This window comes from Oncorhynchus mykiss, chromosome 18, assembly GCF_013265735.2.
Source record: "Oncorhynchus mykiss isolate Arlee chromosome 18, USDA_OmykA_1.1, whole genome shotgun sequence".
In the NCBI taxonomy this organism is placed as follows: Eukaryota; Metazoa; Chordata; class Actinopteri; order Salmoniformes; family Salmonidae; genus Oncorhynchus; species Oncorhynchus mykiss.
Genome location: NC_048582.1, coordinates 18,628,847 through 18,647,036, shown reverse-complemented (window position 1 = coordinate 18,647,036; position 18,190 = coordinate 18,628,847). Strand labels below are relative to the sequence as shown.

General features: G+C 44.0%; 1 protein-coding gene across 1 annotated transcript; it reads left to right on the top strand.

Moving 5' to 3' along the window:
- Nucleotides 1-3,549: 3,549 nt before the first annotated feature.
- Nucleotides 3,550-17,946, top strand: LOC110497079 (nardilysin). Its single transcript, XM_036952140.1, has 32 exons — nucleotides 3,550-3,682; nucleotides 4,571-4,795; nucleotides 5,047-5,287; nucleotides 5,379-5,460; nucleotides 5,706-5,859; nucleotides 5,956-6,029; nucleotides 6,129-6,224; nucleotides 6,392-6,514; nucleotides 6,635-6,692; nucleotides 6,786-6,859; nucleotides 7,032-7,101; nucleotides 7,556-7,633; nucleotides 7,742-7,862; nucleotides 8,171-8,229; nucleotides 8,424-8,478; nucleotides 8,563-8,667; nucleotides 8,933-9,056; nucleotides 10,657-10,743; nucleotides 10,810-10,929; nucleotides 14,502-14,553; nucleotides 14,832-14,982; nucleotides 15,079-15,206; nucleotides 15,301-15,466; nucleotides 15,575-15,606; nucleotides 15,694-15,832; nucleotides 15,944-15,991; nucleotides 16,086-16,138; nucleotides 16,375-16,458; nucleotides 16,660-16,750; nucleotides 16,919-17,035; nucleotides 17,156-17,245; nucleotides 17,621-17,946. Exons 2-32 carry the CDS (start codon nucleotides 4,596-4,598, stop codon nucleotides 17,849-17,851), a joined length of 3,303 nt encoding a protein of 1,100 aa, XP_036808035.1. The 5' UTR covers nucleotides 3,550-3,682; nucleotides 4,571-4,595; the 3' UTR covers nucleotides 17,852-17,946.
- The last annotated feature ends 244 nt before the right edge of the window (nucleotides 17,947-18,190 follow it).

Here is an 18,190-nt window from a genome sequence, read left to right as displayed (position 1 = left end):
ATCTGCCCACCCGCCTAGCATCACTACTCTGGACGGTTCTGACTTTGAATATGTGGACAACTACAAATACCTAGGTGTCTGGTTAGACTGTAAACTCTTCTTCCAGACTCATATTAAGCATGTCCAATCCAAAATGTAATCTAGAATCTGCTTCCTATTTCGTAACAAAGCATCCTTCACTCATGCTGCCAAACATACCCTCATAAAACTGACTATCCTATCGATCCTTGACTTTGGCGATGTCATTACAAAATAGCCTCCAACACTCTACTCAACAAATTGGAAGCAGTCTATCACAGTGCCATCCATTTCGTCACCAAAGCCCCATATACTACCCACCACTGCGACCTGTATGCTCTCGTTGGCTGGTCCTCGCGTCATATTTGTCGCCAAACCCACTGGCTCCAGGGCATCTATAAATCCTTGCTTGGTAAAGCCCCGCCTTGTCTCAGCTCAATGGTCACCATAGCAGCACCCACCCGTAGCACGCGCTCCAGAAGGTATATTTCACTGGTCACCCACAATGCCAATTCCTCCTTTGACCGCCTTTCCTTCCAGTTTTCTGCAGCCAATGACTGGAACAAATTGCAAAAATCACTGAAGCTGGAGACTCATATCTCCCTTCTCTAACTTTAAGCATCAGCTGTCAGAGCAGCTTACCGATCACTGTACCTGTACACACAGCCCATCTGTAAATAGCCCATCCAACTTCCTCATCCCCATATTGTTATTTATTTTATTTATATATTTGTTTTTTTGCTCCTTTGCACCACAGTATCTCTACTTGCACATTCATCTTCTGGACATCTCACTCCAGTGTTTATTTGCGAAATTGTAATTACTTCGCCACTACGGCCTATTTATTGCCTTACCTCCCTAATCTTACTTCATTTGCACACACTGTAAATAGACTTTTGTATTGTGTTATTGACTGTACGTTTGTTTATTCCATGTGTAACTCTGTGTTGTTGTTTGTGTCACACTGCTTTGCTTTATCATGGCCAGGTCGCAGTTGTAAATGAGAACTTGTTCTCAACTGGCCTACCTGGTTGAATAAAGGTGAAATAAAACAAATAAAAAATACTGTATGTGGGAATGTCTTATGTCCATCCTACATGTAGTGTTGGTACATGGAATATTCCTCAACTGCCTATATCATAAATTGCTATTGCAAATAGAAGTATTATGTTCAACAATTATTTTGACAAACACACTTTGGTGCTTACAATTCGTTCTCTATTGTCATAGATTTGCTTGGCACTGTCATCTGGGATCTTTGTGATATGACTGTCTTTAAGCACGCACTGATGAAACTGTCACTTAATATTTTTTTCCTAGAGGCTACAAACGCTCTACATTTATTCACTCTGTGATAGGGTTGGATCCTATATGCTACTTTTATTATTGTCCTGTAAATGGTTCAGTGCCTATAATTTAGGCTGTGTGTAGAATGTGGCATAAAGGAAATTACCTCTACTAATAAATTACTAGATTATAGTGATAAGGAAAACAGCATACAAGTTTGGCTTGTGTATTAATTTGCCTATAACTAATCATAAATCCATTATTTTTTCCTGCCATGGAAAAGACGACTGGGTGGACATAAAGTGTAAAGGAGGGGAAATAACTCCCACCATGCAGCAGGACACCTTCAGCTGTGGGGTCTTTGAAAATGCAGGTTTGATAGTTATATTTTCAATAATGAATGGCTAGCTGTTATGTGACAATTAGATCAAAAACTCAATTTAATTTTTTGGCGTAGATGGCCAAGGAAGTTGCACAGAACTTCCCCAACATCCCCTCCCAAATTGATATGGAACCTTCAAAAGCACGTGGAGCAACTGCAAAAAGAAATGGCTGAGGATATACTAAAAATGTTGGGTATGTAATGACATTTAATTCAAAGTAAATGTAAATTCTTTATGTTTATGTAGTTGTGTGGGACAGCCATATGTTCAGTACATGCCTATGATTTCAGAGTTCAACAAAGCCAACAACTGCTTCATGTGTGCCACTGATAAAGAACCTGGATGTGGCCCTAAGACTGACTGGGTTAGTAACTATATTTAACATGTTTATAGTCTTTTGACAACTGTGAAAATACAGTGAAAAGACAATTTATGATATAACACAATGGATGGCTAATTCGTCATACTGCAATGATATTTGATATTATTTATAACGTGTTACGCTTTGTTTTGTTTTAGATTGAATGTTTTGCATGCCAACGGTGGTTCCATGTGCTGTGCCTAGGAACGAAGACAAAAGAGTTCAACAGAGTAAAGAACACAAACTGGAAATGCGGTCTTTGTTGTTGAAAATGTATGCTATACCCCATCCACACTGAAGAGGCTCTGACATGTACATCAACCAGGGATAAAGAGAAAGTTAACACTGTGAAATGTTTCATACTTAATTGAAGTTAAGTGTCTGTTGACATGTTGGAAAAGATTAAAGGTCTACAATTTCTGTTTTTCAATATTACATTTTTATTCATTGATTTACTGGCCACCATTACTGTGGTTACATGTTCAGTATAGGTATTGACCAGCAAACCCACTGCAACTTACCTCACCAGCTCAGTGTGCAATATAGAAGGGTAGTCAGCGGACATTAGGTCACATGACCAAGGAGCTATTGAAATTTTACATTTAGAAAAATTCATGTAAAACGTGGGAGATGAAAATGGACAAACTAAAGGGTGTGCAATGTGTAGGTCCACTGAATGGACATTCTGAACCTTGTTTGAAGTCACCAGGTCACATGATCAAGGAGCTATTGAAATGTTACATTTTGAAAAATTCATGTAAAATCATGTGAGATGAAAATGGACAAACTAAAGGGTGTGTAATGTGTGTCTATGCCATCAGGTTAGCTACAACCAGTTTTTAGGATTAATGGTTAAAGAGCTATTGAAATTTAAAAAATGTCATTTGTCACTATGTTGACGGTTCCTAACTGCTGTTGGTGGACGTAAGGAAAACGACAGGCGAATATCCGTCGAATATCCAACCTGAAACCCTCTTTACCTCGGCTCGCACGTTGAACTGTAAAGCCTACAGACCATCAACAGACAAACTATATCAATATCTGCCTGTTGTCGCCTACCCTCTAGCGGCTTAACACTGCCACTGGAAGGTTTGGAATTTAGGAAGCAATTTAATAGAACGTATCAATTGTATTCTACTGTATCTGCATCACAATGTATAGTAAGTAGCCTATCTCAAGCCTATCTCAAGCGACTGTAACTACCTCGATGCAATGAATGAGTGCTGAAAAATCTAAACTCATTATGGACTGCTGTAATGCGGGACTGTGGTAAGTAAGTATAGGTCCTGCCAGACAACTTGTCGACACTGTCCATTTTGTTGTTGCTCCTAGTGATACAGTATTTGTTAGTTACAATGTAACAAACAGTCTCGTGTTGCTGCTACAATGTAACCACAATGTGAAGAGTAGAGAAGTTCCCACGTGTGGCGTATTTTTGCCCAATCACGATCGTTCAAAGTTCCCCTAATCACGCCCTCGGGTGTGTCTGCCTTGTTTCTGAGCAATCAAATGTTGCAATGTTGAAATGCTCTTCGTTTTCGACGAATCAAGCCGCCCATTATGGCAAAAATAATCATCCTACCATAATGCAGGGGGAACACTAGGTCCCATCCCTGTGATACCAGGAAGCAAGGTATGGAAACATCGCCGGGACCAACTCTAGTCGTTAGCTGTCAAACTTGAAAAAACACAAGTGTCATTTCTAGGACATAGAACCGATTTGAAGTATACGTTCCTGTAGTAGAAACGTTGGGTGGGGTTTGACATGTGTTGCGTTTTTGATGGACTGTTGTCGGTCGACCGTGGTGAAGTAGCCTGTAGCCTGCTATCTCTGTGTTACTGTATCTTTCATCTTATTGCCATGTTGTAACCGATGTCTCGCTTGCGACAGTTTGCTGCTAGCGATATAAGTTGGCACACTTGCTGTGCTGACTGAGCCTACATAAAGCCCGCAGAGAGGCGAGCCGGGGACCGTGCAGTGTAGGGCACTGGGGTTGTTTTTTTCAGCTGAATACGGGCGTTGGGTGAATAGATGTATTGTCGCCTCATCATCACTGTCATTGCATCTGTTGAATGTGTCTGGCATGTCCATCCTTTTTTGACAGCTGATCAAACTAACACATAGATGTTTGCGTCACAGAGACTTCCTTTCAATAACTGTCATTTATTGCACTTCTTGACAGTCATTAAAATACAATATTCTCTGGGTAGTCTAGCTTAAGCAATACTTTTAAATGAAATGAAGTCCAGCCCATCACCATTGCTGTCCTTAGAGTGACATGCTGTGTCACAGTGTTGGCCAGTAGAGCAGGGCCATTCAGTTCCAGGGCCCAAACCCCTGTGGTTGTCATCCTTCCCTGCTAATCAGGTGACTGACACCCAAGGTTAATGGACTCTGCCCGATCAGTGACATGAATGAACTTCCAAGTAGAGAAGAGTCCCTCCAGACCTGGAGTTGAATAACCTGTCTATTGGTTTCCCTGTGTCCTATTCACCGTGGCCCGCTGTTGTCGCCTCACAGCACCAAAGTGTCGTCGCTATTCAGAATGCCACAGACCAACAAGTCCAGAAGTATCTCGGCCAGTGGCTCTAGTACCGGACCGGACCGAGGGGAGGAAAGAGAAGAAGAAAGAGAGGAAGCTGAGCCAGGGCCAAAGGTCCAAGTCCAGGAAGCAGGGGATGGAGGAGGAGAGAACACTGGAGACCCAGAGATCATCAAGTCCCCTAGTGACCCCAAACAGTACAGGTAACATCAACGTTTACCTTACACACCAACGTTTGTGTGTGTATGTGTGTGTGGAGGGGGGACGGACGGACGGACTGTGTGAGAGAGAGAGAGAGACTGTGTTTGTCTTTCTTTCCATCCGTCTGTTGGTCTGTCTGCGAGTCTCTCGCACGCAGTAAAAAGTAAACAGCTGGAGGGCCAAATTGTGTGTGGTTGTGTCAGCATCTTAGGATAAGAGAATATTGTTTACCTCTGTCTAACCACTCCCAAAGGTACATCGAGCTGACCAATGGGCTTCGAGTTATGCTAATTTCAGATTTCACTGGTCCCGCCTCCTCTGGAGACGACGAATCAGAGGAGGAGGAGGAGGAACTGGGGGAGGAGGAAGAGGAGGAAGAAGACTCAGGAGAGGGAACAGAGGAAGAGTCTGAAGAAGATGAAGATGACAATGACAGTGACTTTGAGGATGACGAGGATGGAGGGAAGAGGAAGAAGGGACACTCAGAGAAACAGGTGAGAGGGTGACCTGAAGAGGAAATAACAGCACATTAGCAGCAATAGTAATAAGGGTATTGATGATTGTGTGTTTGTGTGTGTGTGTCAGTCTGCAGCAGCGCTGTGTGTGGGTATTGGCAGTTTCAGTGACCCTAATGACCTCCCAGGCCTTGCCCATTTCCTGGAACACAGTGAGTATGATGACCCTTGAACCTCAAGGATGAGATTGTTTGTTTTGTTGTGATAAATCTGATTCAGTGCTGTGTTTGTGACACAAGGGGATATAAAATAGACTTTCCTCTCTTCCCTCTCCCTCTCCTCCCTCTCTTCCCTCTCTCTCCTCCCTCTCCTCCTCTCTCCTCCCCTCCCTCTCCTCCCTCTCTCCTCCCCCTCTCCTCCCTCTCTTTTCTCCTCTCCTCCCTCTCTCCTCCTGTAGTGGTGTTCATGGGCAGTGAGAAGTACCCATCAGAGAATGGTTTCGATGCCTTCCTGAAGAAACATGGGGGCAGTGACAACGCCTCCACGGACTGTGAGAGAACCGTCTTCCAGTTTGACGTCCAGAGAAAGAAATTCAGAGAGGCTCTGGACAGGTCAGCAACACACCACCATTATAGTCTCTGTGCCTTGTCTCTTGATTCGGATTGGTCCATCTGACTCTGTACCTGTCTGTGATTGGCTCTCTCCAGATGGGCCCAGTTCTTCATCTGTCCTCTGATGATCCGAGACGCCATCGACAGGGAGGTGGAAGCTGTCGACTCTGGTGAGAGGCATTCTGGGAATAATTTTTAGTTTTTTGTCCTTATTCAGACCTTATGCACTGGTTTTGTAGTGACCTGCTCCCCCTTCTCTCTTTTATCAGAGTACCAACTGGCCAAGCCGTCTGACTCTCACAGGAAAGAGATGTTGTTTGGGAGTCTAGCGAAGCCAGGTCACCCCATGGGCAAGTTCTGCTGGGGTGAGGGCAGACACACACACACACACACACACACACACACACACACACACACATTAACTACTCTGTGTACTGTGTTGTCATGTGTAAACGAGACAGATGTTGTGTAATTGTGGTATGTGACTGAGCTGTTGTCATGGTTTCCACCGGTGGCTGTCATGGTTTCCCAGGTAACGCCCAGACTCTGAAGACAGAGCCCAGGAAAAAGAGGATCAATGTTTACAAGAGGCTCCGCTCCTTCTGGAAGAGATATTACTCTGCCCACTACATGACCCTGGCTGTGCAGTCTAAAGGTGACACACACACACACAACACAACACAACACAACACAACACAACACAGAGAGAGAGAGAGAGAGAGACCGGCTGCTCAGTCACACATGTAACTCTGTTGTCCTCCTCTGTTGTGTGTAGAGAAGCTGGACACTCTAGAGGAGTGGGTGAAGGAGATCTTCAGTGGAGTGCCCAACAAGTGAGTCTCAGCTGTAGATGAATCCCTCACCATTCATCCATTCATATTATAATATGGCCATTTAGCGAACACTTACTGAACCCTGTTCCTCAGTGCTCAGCCCAAGCCGGACTTCTCTGAACTGCTGGATCCCTTTGATACTCCAGCCTTCAACAAGCTGTACAGAGGTAGGAACACCTGCTCTATTGAGCTGACCTGCACAGCCTTCTCTCCTGATCTCCATTAGAGCCATACTGCTTCAGTTCAGCTCACTGAAAACAGGATTTTGAATGGGAATCAATTGTTGGTCCCCAAAAATATATGCTCACAAGTGTAGTAAGACATAGCTGTGTGTTTCAGTTGTTCCTGTGAGGAAGGTCCATGCTCTGACCATCACCTGGTCCCTGCCTCCTCAGGAGAAACACTACAGGTAAGAAACACAACTACAGATAAGACAGCTACTCCAGATAATACAGCTACTCCAGATAATACAGCTATTACAGATAATACAGCTACTACAGATAATACAGCTACCAAGGACAATACAGCTATTACAGATAATACAGCTACTACAGATAATACAGCTATTACAGGTAATACAGATAATATAATCTCTACAAATCTCTCTCTATCGCTACATATAATACAGCTATTACAGATAATACAGCTATTACAGATAATACAGCTACTACATATAATACAGCTATTACAGATAATACAGCTTTATAACAGAGGAACTACAGGAGAGATACTACAGTTGATGATGCACCTCTCTCTCTGCCTCACTGTTTCTGCCTCTCTCCATCCCCTCATCCTGTTCTCTCTCTACATTTCTCTCTCTCTCTCTCTCTCTCTCTCTCTCTCTCTCTCGCTCACTCTCTCAGGGTGAAGCCTCTCCACTACATCTCTTGGCTGATTGGTCACGAGGGCACAGGCAGCATCCTATCAATTCTCAGGAGGAAGTGAGTCAGAACTACAGGACTACATAACCCATAATGCACCGCTTTATGGCTATGTTTATGTGGTAACTGTGCTGAGGTGTGTGTGTGTGTGTGTGTGTGTGTGTGTAGGTGCTGGGCCATGGCTCTGTTTGGAGGGAACAGTGAAACAGGCTTTGACCAGAACTCTACCTACTCCATTTTCTCCATCTCCATCACACTCACTGACCAAGGATTCCAGAACTTCTACCAGGTTGGTACACAGTCACTGACCAAGGATTTCAGAACTTCTACCAGGTTACACACACACACACACACACACACACACACACACACACACACACACACACACATTCAAAATCCTATTTTCCCTAACCCTAATTATAAACCTAACCCCTAAGCCTAAAATTGTATTTTTACAAGTGAGGACTGGCAAAATGTCCTCACTTCTCTGAATTTTAGTTGGCTTACTATTCTAGTGAGCACTTTTTGTATTCACAAGTATAGTAAAATGTACATACACAGACTATTGGTACACACATTATCTGTGTTTCTCTTCAGGTGGCTCACCTGGTCTTCCAGTACCTCAAGATGATGCAGAGCCTGGGCCCCCAACAACGGTAGTGTCTCTGTGTGATTAGGGCTTCATTATAGGCATGTGAAATGCAGAATATGTGCTTTTATACAGTATATGTATATGTGCTTTTATACAGTATATGCAGTATACAGTATATGAGTATATATCTCTCTACCTCTCTCTATCTCTACCTCTCTCTATCTCTCACTCTCTCTCTTTCTCTCTCTATGTTTGTAGGATCTATGAGGAGATTCAAAAGATTGAAGCCAATGAGTTTCACTACCAGGAACAGGTAAATACTACTAACATTCTCCTCCTATCTACAAGTACAGGAATGAATGCACCCAACCAAACGATGCACCCCTGTGTGTTTCAGACGGACCCTATAGAGTATGTGGAGGATATCTGTGAGAACATGCAGCTGTTTCCTAAAGAACACTTCCTCACCGGAGACCAGCTCATGTTCCAGTATTCACCTGAGGTACGGACTGTGTGTGTGTGTGTGTTTAGGTGATTGTTGCGGCCCTTTCCTTGCTTACTAAGCTAATCTGGTGTGTGTGTGTGTGTGTGTGTGTGTGTGTGTGTATGGGTGTATGTGCTGTTTGGAGAAGGTGCTTTCTGTATCCTTACGTGCCCATGCACACAAAGACCTTTGAAATGTTTGAATGTTTCTTGAATGTAATGTGATTTGTTGATTCAAATAAAGTATATTGTGTGTGTGTGTGTGTGTGTGTGTGTGTGTGTAGGTGATCAGTGCGGCCCTGTCCTTGCTGACTCCAGACAGAGCCAACCTGTTGCTGCTCTCCCCAGACCACGAAGGCCACTGTCCCCTTAGGGAGAAATGGTTTGGGACACACTACAGCGTAGAGGGTGATACATACATACATACATACACACACACATACATACATACATGCCTACTACAGTGCCTTCAGAAAGTATTCACACCATTCACACCTATTCTACATTTTGTTGTGTTACAGCCTGAATTCAAAAAGTTTTTCTCTCACCCATCTACACACCATACCCCATAATGACAAACTGAAAACATGTTTTTAGAAATGCATTTACAGAAGTATTCACATCCCTGAGTCAATACATGTTAGAAGCACCTTTGGCAGTGATTATAGCTGTGAGTCTTTCTGGGTAAGTCACTAAGAGCTTTATACACCTGGATTGTACAATATTTGCACATGATTCTTTTTAAAATGTTTCAAGCTCTGTCAAGTTGGTTGTTAATCATTGCCAGACAGCCATTTTCACATCTTGCCATAGATTTTCAAGCCAATTTTAAGTCAAAGCTGTAACTAGGCCAATCAGGAACATTCAATATTGTCTTGGTAAACAACTCTAGTGTAGATACGTGTTTTAGGTTAATGTCCTGTTGAATGGTGAATTTGTCTCCCAGTGTCTGTTGGAAAGCAGACTGAACCAGGTTTTCCTCGAGGATATTGCCAGTGCTTTGCTCTATTCCATTTCTTTTTATCCTAGTCATGCCGTTGACAAGCATACCAATAACATGATGCAGCCACCACCATGCTTGAAAATATGAAGAGTGGTACTCAGTGATGTGTTGTGTTGGATTTAGCCCAAACATAACGCTTTCTATTCAGGACATAAAGTTTATTTCTTTGCCACATGTTTTGCAGTTTTACTGTAATGCCTTAATGGAAACAGGATGCATGTTTTGTGATATTTTTTATTCTGTACAGGCTAGTGTTGTGGAGCAACTACAATGTTGTTGATACATTCCCAGTTTTCTTCTATCACAGCCATTAAACTCTGTAACTGGTTTCCTTCCTCTCTGGCAACTGAGTTAGGAAGGACACTTGTCTTTGTGTTGACTGGGTGTGTTGATACACCATCCGACATGTAATTAATAACTTCACCATGCTCAAAGGGATATTCTGTGTCTGTTTATTTTTTTATTTTTTTTACCCATCTTCCAATGGTGCCCTTCTTTGCGAAGCATTGGAAAACCGCCCTGGTCTTTGTGGTTGAATCTGTGCTTGAAATGTACTGCTCGACTGAGGGACAGAGATGAGGTAGTCATTCAAAAATCATGTTAAACACTATTATTACACACAGAGTGAGTCCATGCAATTTATTATGTGACACGTTAAGCAAATGTTTACTCCTGAACGTATTTAGGCTTTTACGGGTCGAATACGTATTTACTCGAGACATTTAAGCTTTTCATTATTAATTCATTTGTAAAAGATGTTGAAAAACATAACTCCGTTTTGACATTATGGGGTATGGTGTGTAGACCCGTGACACAAAATCTCAATTGAATCCATTTGAAATTCAGGCTGTAACACAACAACATGTGGAAAAGGTCAAGATGTAGGTATACTTTCTGAAGGCCCTGTATGTGTTTGCATTATTAGAGGACCAGATCATGTCAACATGGTCCCAGTATGTAGAGAAAGAGAGAGGGTATCCTGATCGTTGTCTCTTCTCTGTCCAGATATCCAGCAGGAGTGGAGAGAGCGCTGGAACGGAGACTTTGAGCACAACTCTGACCTGCACCTCCCTGTGGAGAACAAGTTCATCGGTTAGTGTGTGTGTGTCTGTGTATTTGTGTGTTGTGAACCTTCCTAATGTGTTCATATCCTTCCAGCGACTGATTTCAGCCTGAAGCTGTCTGACTGTCCTGATACTGAGCTGCCAGTCAGAGTAACTGCCAACGACCGAGGATGCCTCTGGTACAAGAAGGACAACAAGTTCAACATACCCAAAGGTGTGTGTGTGTGTGTGTGTGTTAGGACTGTGACGGTCAAGGAATTATGGATGATGGTAATTGGCCATCCAAATCTCCGTAATAAACATTTGAATAGTAATAAAACTAAATTGAATGGGCGTCCCCATTCAAGTCAATGATGACATCATGGGTGGACTGGCAATCATTGCGAGTGTACCCACAGGAGCAAAGCAGGAAGTGTAACCATCAATATGTGCCGTGATTTATTAGTTCAACCAGAGAAGAAAAGGCAAAGCGAGAGGGTTTACTCCGCCCAAATTCTGTCCACGAAAATAAGACCAAGAAGTGAGGATTTTTTTGTATGGAGGTCAATGAGAGAGTGTTGAATTTGGTCAACAAAAAAATTTAATTGCTATATTGCTACGTGAGGCTTATTTGATCAAATATATGTTTCGTAATGGTTAGGTTGTTACGAATGCTCAGATATAAGTGGACGCACGTGGAATTTGGCCAGGTTGGAAAAAAACTACTTTATATCAGTTGTGCCTGTTGTTCACACACACGTATCTGCCCTCTCATTGGCTAGAATGGTCCCACCTGAATGCCTTTCAAATTTGAGGACATATATTTCCATTGTTAGAGCGGTCACTCCACTATCTTGTCAATATAGTTGAACATCTTTGATTCAACTCAACTGACGTTACAAAACATTTTCATTACAAGAGCCACATCAGTTAACATCATTTGAATGAACATTCTACATGACCATGGAAGCCGTTACATCCCGATACCATGCAGCCATCCCTAGTGTACCCATGAGTTTACCAGTCAAATTGCCAGGGTAAGACATTCCAAGCATATAGAGCCTATTAAAGGATTATTCTAATTGATAATTCTATGGTTCCAAGCCCGTTCTTTTCATGTGTGCTGCCGTTTCCTAGGCAACCGACGACTCGTTTGCTGCAACACCTTGCTTGTTTCCACTAGGAGCAACAACGTTTCGTCATGCTGTTTAGAGTACGTGCTACAGCAGAAACGGACTCCACCGCACAAATTCCAGGCCGTCCTCTTCGTACCCCAAAAACAAAAATTATGACGGTTATTTTATTTTCATAATGGTTTTCATCCGTACGGTAATTGTGCCAGCCCTAGTGTGTGTGTGTGTTTCAAAGTAACTACTTTATAACACAAAAACACACACGATCTGGCGTCAATGTCCACATGTTCTCTTAAAGGAAAACTCCACCCAAAAACGGTTGGTATTTGTTTCATTAGTCCATTGTTGACATAGTCCAAAAATCTCAGCACTTTATAACTTGCATCATACTGGCTTGAATTTCTATATTTTGAATGTTATTTATCTTGAAAACATGATTGCTGACATGCAAAACATTTTGGGACTATATCAACAAAGGACTAGTGAAACGAATACCAAAATATTGTTTTTGGGTGGAGTTTTTCCTTAATCTCTATCTGCTACAGCCAGTAGAAAACTGTTCACCCCTCTGAGCCTGGTTCCTCTCTAGGTTTCTTCATAGGTTCCTTCCTTCTAGGGAGTTTTTCCTGGCAACTGTTCTTCTGCTGATGTATAAAGGGCTTTATAAAATACATTTGATTGGTTGAGTTACTACAACAGTGAACAATTAAAATGGTCAATAACTTTACTTTAATTGATCTGTTGTTTCTACTCTCTCTCCGCTGATCTGTCGTTTCTATTCTCTCTCTGTTGATCTGACGTTTCCTCTCTCTCTGTTGATCTGTTGTTTCTACTCTCTCTCCGCTGATCTGTCGTTTCTATTCTCTCTCTGTTGATCTGAGATTTCCTCTCTCCGCTGATCTGTCGTTTCTATTCTCTCTCTGTTGATCTGACGTTTCCTCTCTCTCTGTTGATCTGTTGTTTCCTCTCTCTCTGTGGATCTGTTGTTTCCTCTCTCTCTGTTGATCTGACGTTTCCTCTCTCTCTGTTGATCTGTTGTTTCCTCTCTCTCTGTTGATCTGAGATTTCCTCTCTCTCTGTTGATCTGTTGTTTCCTCTCTCTCTGTTGATCTGTTGTTTCTACTCTCTCTGTTGATCTGAGATTTCCTCTCTCTCTGTTGATCTGTCGTTTCTACTCTCTGTTGATCTGAGATTTCCTCTCTCTCTGTTGATCTGTTGTTTCCTCTCTCTCTGTTGATCTGACGTTTTCTCTCTCTCTGTTGATCTGTTGTTTCTACTCTCTCTCTGTTGATCTGTTGTTTCTACTCTCTCTCTGTTGATCTGTTGTTTCTACTCTCTCTCTGTTGATCTGTTGTTTCTACTCTCTCTGTTGATCTGTTGTTTCTACTCTCTCTCTGTTGATCTGTTGTTTCTACTCTCTCTCTGTTGATCTGTTGTTTCTACTCTCTCTCTGTTGATCTGTTGTTTCTACTCTCTCTGTTGATCTGAGATTTCCTCTCTCTCTGTTGATCTGTTGTTTCTACTCTCTCTCTGTTGATCTGTTGTTTCTACTCTCTCTCTCTGTTGATCTGACGTTTCCTCTCTCTCTGTTGATCTGTTGTTTCCTCTCTCTCTGTTGATCTGAGATTTCCTCTCTCTCTGTTGATCTGAGATTTCCTCTCTCTCTGATCTGAGATTTCCTCTCTCTCTGATCTGAGATTTCCTCTCTCTCTGATCTGAGATTTCCTCTCTCTCTGTTGATCTGTTGTTTCTACTCTCTCTCTGTTGATCTGTTGTTTCTACTCTCTCTGTTGATCTGAGATTTCCTCTCTCTCTGTTGATCTGTCGTTTCTACTCTCTCTCTGCTGATCTGTCGTTTCTATTCTCTCTCTGTTGATCTGACGTTTCCTCTCTCTCTGTTGATCTGAGATTTCCTCTCTCCGTTGATCTGTCGTTTCTATTCTCTCTCTGTTGATCTGACGTTTCCTCTCTCTCTGTTGATCTGTCGTTTCTACTCTCTCTCTGTTGATCTGAGATTTCCTCTCTCTCTGTTGATCTGTTGTTTCTACTCTCTCTGTTGATCTGTTGTTCCTACTCTCTCTCTGTTGATCTGTCGTTTCTACTCTCTCTGTTGATCTGAGATTTCCTCTCTCTCTGTTGATCTGAGATTTCCTCTCTCTCTGTTGATCTGTTGTTTCTACTCTCTCTCTGTTGATCTGTCGTTTCTACTCTCTCTGTTGATCTGAGATTTCCTCTCTCTCTGTTGATCTGTCGTTTCTACTCTCTCTGTTGATCTGAGATTTCCTCTCTCTCTGTTGATCTGAGATTTCCTCTCTCTCTGTTGATCTGTTGTTTCTACTCTCTCTCTGTTGATCTGTCGTTTCTACTCTCTCTGTTGATCTGAGATTTCCTCTCTCTCTGTTGATCTGTCGTTTCTACTCTCTCTCTCTGTTGATCTGTCGTTTCTACTCTCTCTGTTGATCTGAGATTTCCTCTCTCTCTGTTGATCTGAGATTTCCTCTCTCTCTGTTGATCTGTCGTTTCTACTCTCTCTCTCTGTTGATCTGTCGTTTCTACTCTCTCTCCGTTGATCTGAGATTTCCTCTCTCCGTTGATCTGTCGTTTCAACTCTCTCTCCGTTGATCTGAGATTTCCTCTCTCCGTTGATCTGTCGTTTCTACTCTCTCTCCTTCAGCGTACATCCGCTTCCATCTCATCTCTCCGGTCATCCAGCAGTCAGCCAGGAAGTAAGTCCAGGGTTTAGTTAGCCATTAGCCAACAATTGTTTCACAGGTAGAGATTGTGCCAAAACTGCTAGCCCTTGAGAATGCAGCCATAGCTAGGAACTGTTTTACACTGTTTTTTAAAACCTGTTTCTCTCTTCCTATCTCCCTCTCTCCACTCTCTCTCATTCCCAACCCTCCTTTCCCCCTCTCTCTCTCACTCCCTCCCTTCTCTCCACCTGCCACTTCCTCTCTCTCTCTCGCTCTCACCCTGCCCCTCTGCTCTCTCTACCCCTCCCTAGCCTGGTGTTATTTGACCTGCTAGTGAACATACTGGGTCATAACCTAGCAGAGCCAGCCTACGAGGCTGACGTGGCCCAGCTGGACTACAAGCTGTCCGTAGGAGAACACGGACTGGTTATCAAGGTCAAGGGCTTCAACCACAAACTGCCTGTGAGTTAGACCCAGACGCACTGCACCGCGCCACACACCCCACACTCACACACGAGGATAATGATGATGATGATGATGGTGTTCCCTCCTCTGTAGCTCCTGTTCCATCTGATCCTGGACCATCTGGCTGATTTCTCTGCCTGTCAAGATGTCTTCAATATGTTCTCTGAGCAGCTCAAAAAGGCCTATTTCAACATCCTCATACGACCTGAGAAACTGGGCAAGTACGTCACGCGTGTGTGTGTGTGGGTCTGTTTGTTGGTGTGTGTCCCATCTCACCATTGTCTTCTCTCTGCCCCACCAAACACACACGCTCAGGGACGTGCGGTTGTTGGTCCTGGAGCATGGTCGCTGGTCCATGGTAGAGAAGTACCAGGCGCTGGCAGACGGTGGTCTGACTGTAGAACAACTGATGGAGTTCAGCAGAACCTTCAAGACCCAGCTCTATGCAGAGGGACTGGTGCAGGGGAACTTCACTAGCCAGGTGACTGGACCATGAAAACACACACACACACACATTACACACCCTTTCCACCAAACCCTCTTCTATGATTTCTGCCGTTTATTAAAGTGGGATCTGTTTTCTCTACAGGAGTCAATCCAATTCCTGCAGTACATCACTGAGTAAGTTTACACACACACACACACACACACACACATACACACATAACTATCTTTGCTGTCCTCTCTCGCTGTCCTCGTCTCTGTCAGTAAGCTGCAGTTCTCCAAGCTGCCAGCAGAGGTCCCAGTGTTGTTTAGAGTGGTGGAGCTGCCTCTGAAACAGCACGTCTGTAAGGTCAAAGCATTGAACAAGGGAGACGCCAACTCAGAGGTCACAGTCTACTACCAGGTACACACACACACTGGTACAATTCATCTCTTCATGACTGATTGATTCGCCTCTGACATTCATTCATTCACTCTCTTCTCTTCCTCTCCCCTTCTCCCCCTCTCTCTCCAGTCTGGTCTGAAAAACCTCAGAGAACACACACTGATGGAGCTGCTGGTGGTGAGTACACCAACAACCGTTCATCATTTCATCCCCTAACCCCTCATCCCTTCTTCCTCTGACCTCTGTGTTGTTGATATTGTTGTGGTTCCAGATGCACATGGAGGAGCCCTGCTTTGACTTCCTCAGGACAAAAGAGACTCTGGGGTCAGTGTCTGTGTTTCACATTTCTCTGTCTCTCTGGTGACTAAATAGACCATGGAACCTCTGGAAAGAGTAGGAGTGTTAACCCCAGTGTCCCAACCTTCCTGAGTGTCCCAACCTTCCTGAGTGTCCCAACCTTCCCAAGTGTCCCAGTATCTAAACCTTCTCCAGCTTCCAATTGGCTCAGTCAACTTAAAGCCCTCTCTCTCCATCTCTCTCCCTCCGTCTCTCTCCTCCAGGTATCATGTTTATCCAACCTGCAGAAACACATCTGGAGTCCTGGGCTTCTCTGTCACGGTGGAAACACAGGCCACCAAGTTCAAGTGAGATCCTCATACTGACTGTATGAACCAATGCCATTGTGCACTGCAGTGACTTTGATGTGGTCTTCCCGAGGCTAGCAGTACTATCTCTTATGACCTGTAATGCCCCTTATAGTAATGACAGTGGGCTCTCTCTCCATCTCTTCTCTTCTCTCTCACTCTCTCTCCATCTCTTCTCTTCTCTCTCCATCTTTCTTTCAGTACTGAGCTGGTAGAGTTGAAGATAGAGGAGTTTCTGTCTTCCTTTGGAGAGAAGTTGAGTGCTCTGACTGAGAGTGCCTTCAACACACAGGTGTGTGTTTCTGACTGACTATATATCTGAGTGTCCTGGAGTTTACTTGTTAAGCTGAAGGTGTGTGTGTGTGTGTGTGTGTGTGTGTGTGTGTGTGTGTGTGTGTGTGTGTGTGTGTGTGTGTGTGTGTGTGTGTGTGTGTGTGTGTGTGTGTGTGTGTGTGTACAGGTGACTGCGCTGGTCAAGCTAAAGGAGTGTGAGGACACACACCTGGGAGAGGAGGTGGACAGAAACTGGGCCGAGGTCGCTACACAGCAGTATGTCTTCAACAGGCTTCACAGAGAGGTGAGACACACACTGGACAATTTCAGTTTTTCTGTTTTTGTGGTGTGTGCAGAATTGTGTAGTTGCTGCAGACGTTTCATGTGCGACTACGTGTGCTTACGTGTTTGTGTGTGTGAGTAGATTGAGGCCCTGAAGCAGATGACGAGAGCAGAGCTGGTATCCTGGTATCTGGAGCACCGCGGACACAACTGCAGAAAACTCAGTGTACATGTAAGTGTGTGTGCATAGTTGAGCAGTGCAGAAAACTCAGTGTACATGTAAGTGTGTGTGTATAGTTGAGCAGTGCAGAAAACTCAGTGTACATGTAAGTGTGTGTGTATAGTTGAGCAGTGCAGAAAACTCAGTGTACATGTAAGTGTGTGTGTATAGTTGAGCAGTGCAGAAAACTCAGTGTACATGTAAGTGTGTGTGTATAGTTGAGCAGTGCAGAAAACTCAGTGTACATGTAAGTGTGTGTGTGTATAGTTGAGCAGTGCAGAAAACTCAGTGTAAGTGTGTGTGCATAGGTGAGCAGTGTAATCAATCTTTAAGAGCTGTGTGTGTGCGTGTGTGTGTGTGCGCTCTAACATCAACCTCCCTCCCTAGGTGGTGGGTTTTGGGCCGGAGGAGGGCGACCCCCCAGGAGATGACAAGCAGAGTCGTCATGGCAACGGAGAGAGGGATGAGGAAGAGTGCGGCAGTTCGTCCTACGGAGAAGTGTCCAAACTGACCTTCCTCCCCGCCTCGCCCAAGATGGCTGCCACTACATCCATCATGGACATTCCTTCATTTACCCAGAGCCTTACCCTCTTCCCATACCACAAGATCATCCAATAGACTACCAATATCTATTTTCTCAATATTTCTTTCAAACTCTCTCTTCTTCATTGCCTGACCATAACATCATCTTATAAACTCAATGAGATACACTATCACTGTCTTTGGGGCTGACTCTCTATCACATATGTAACGGCCTACCGGGTGGCGCAGTGGTTAAGGGCGCTGTACTGCAGCGCCAGCTGTGCCATCAGAGACTCTGGGTTCGCGCCCAGGCTCTGTCGTAACCGGCCGCGACCGGGAGGTCCGTGGGGCAACGCACAATTGGCCTAGCGTCGTCCGGGTTAGGGAGGGCTTGGCCGGTAGGGTTGCCCTTGTCTCATCGCGCACCAGCGACTC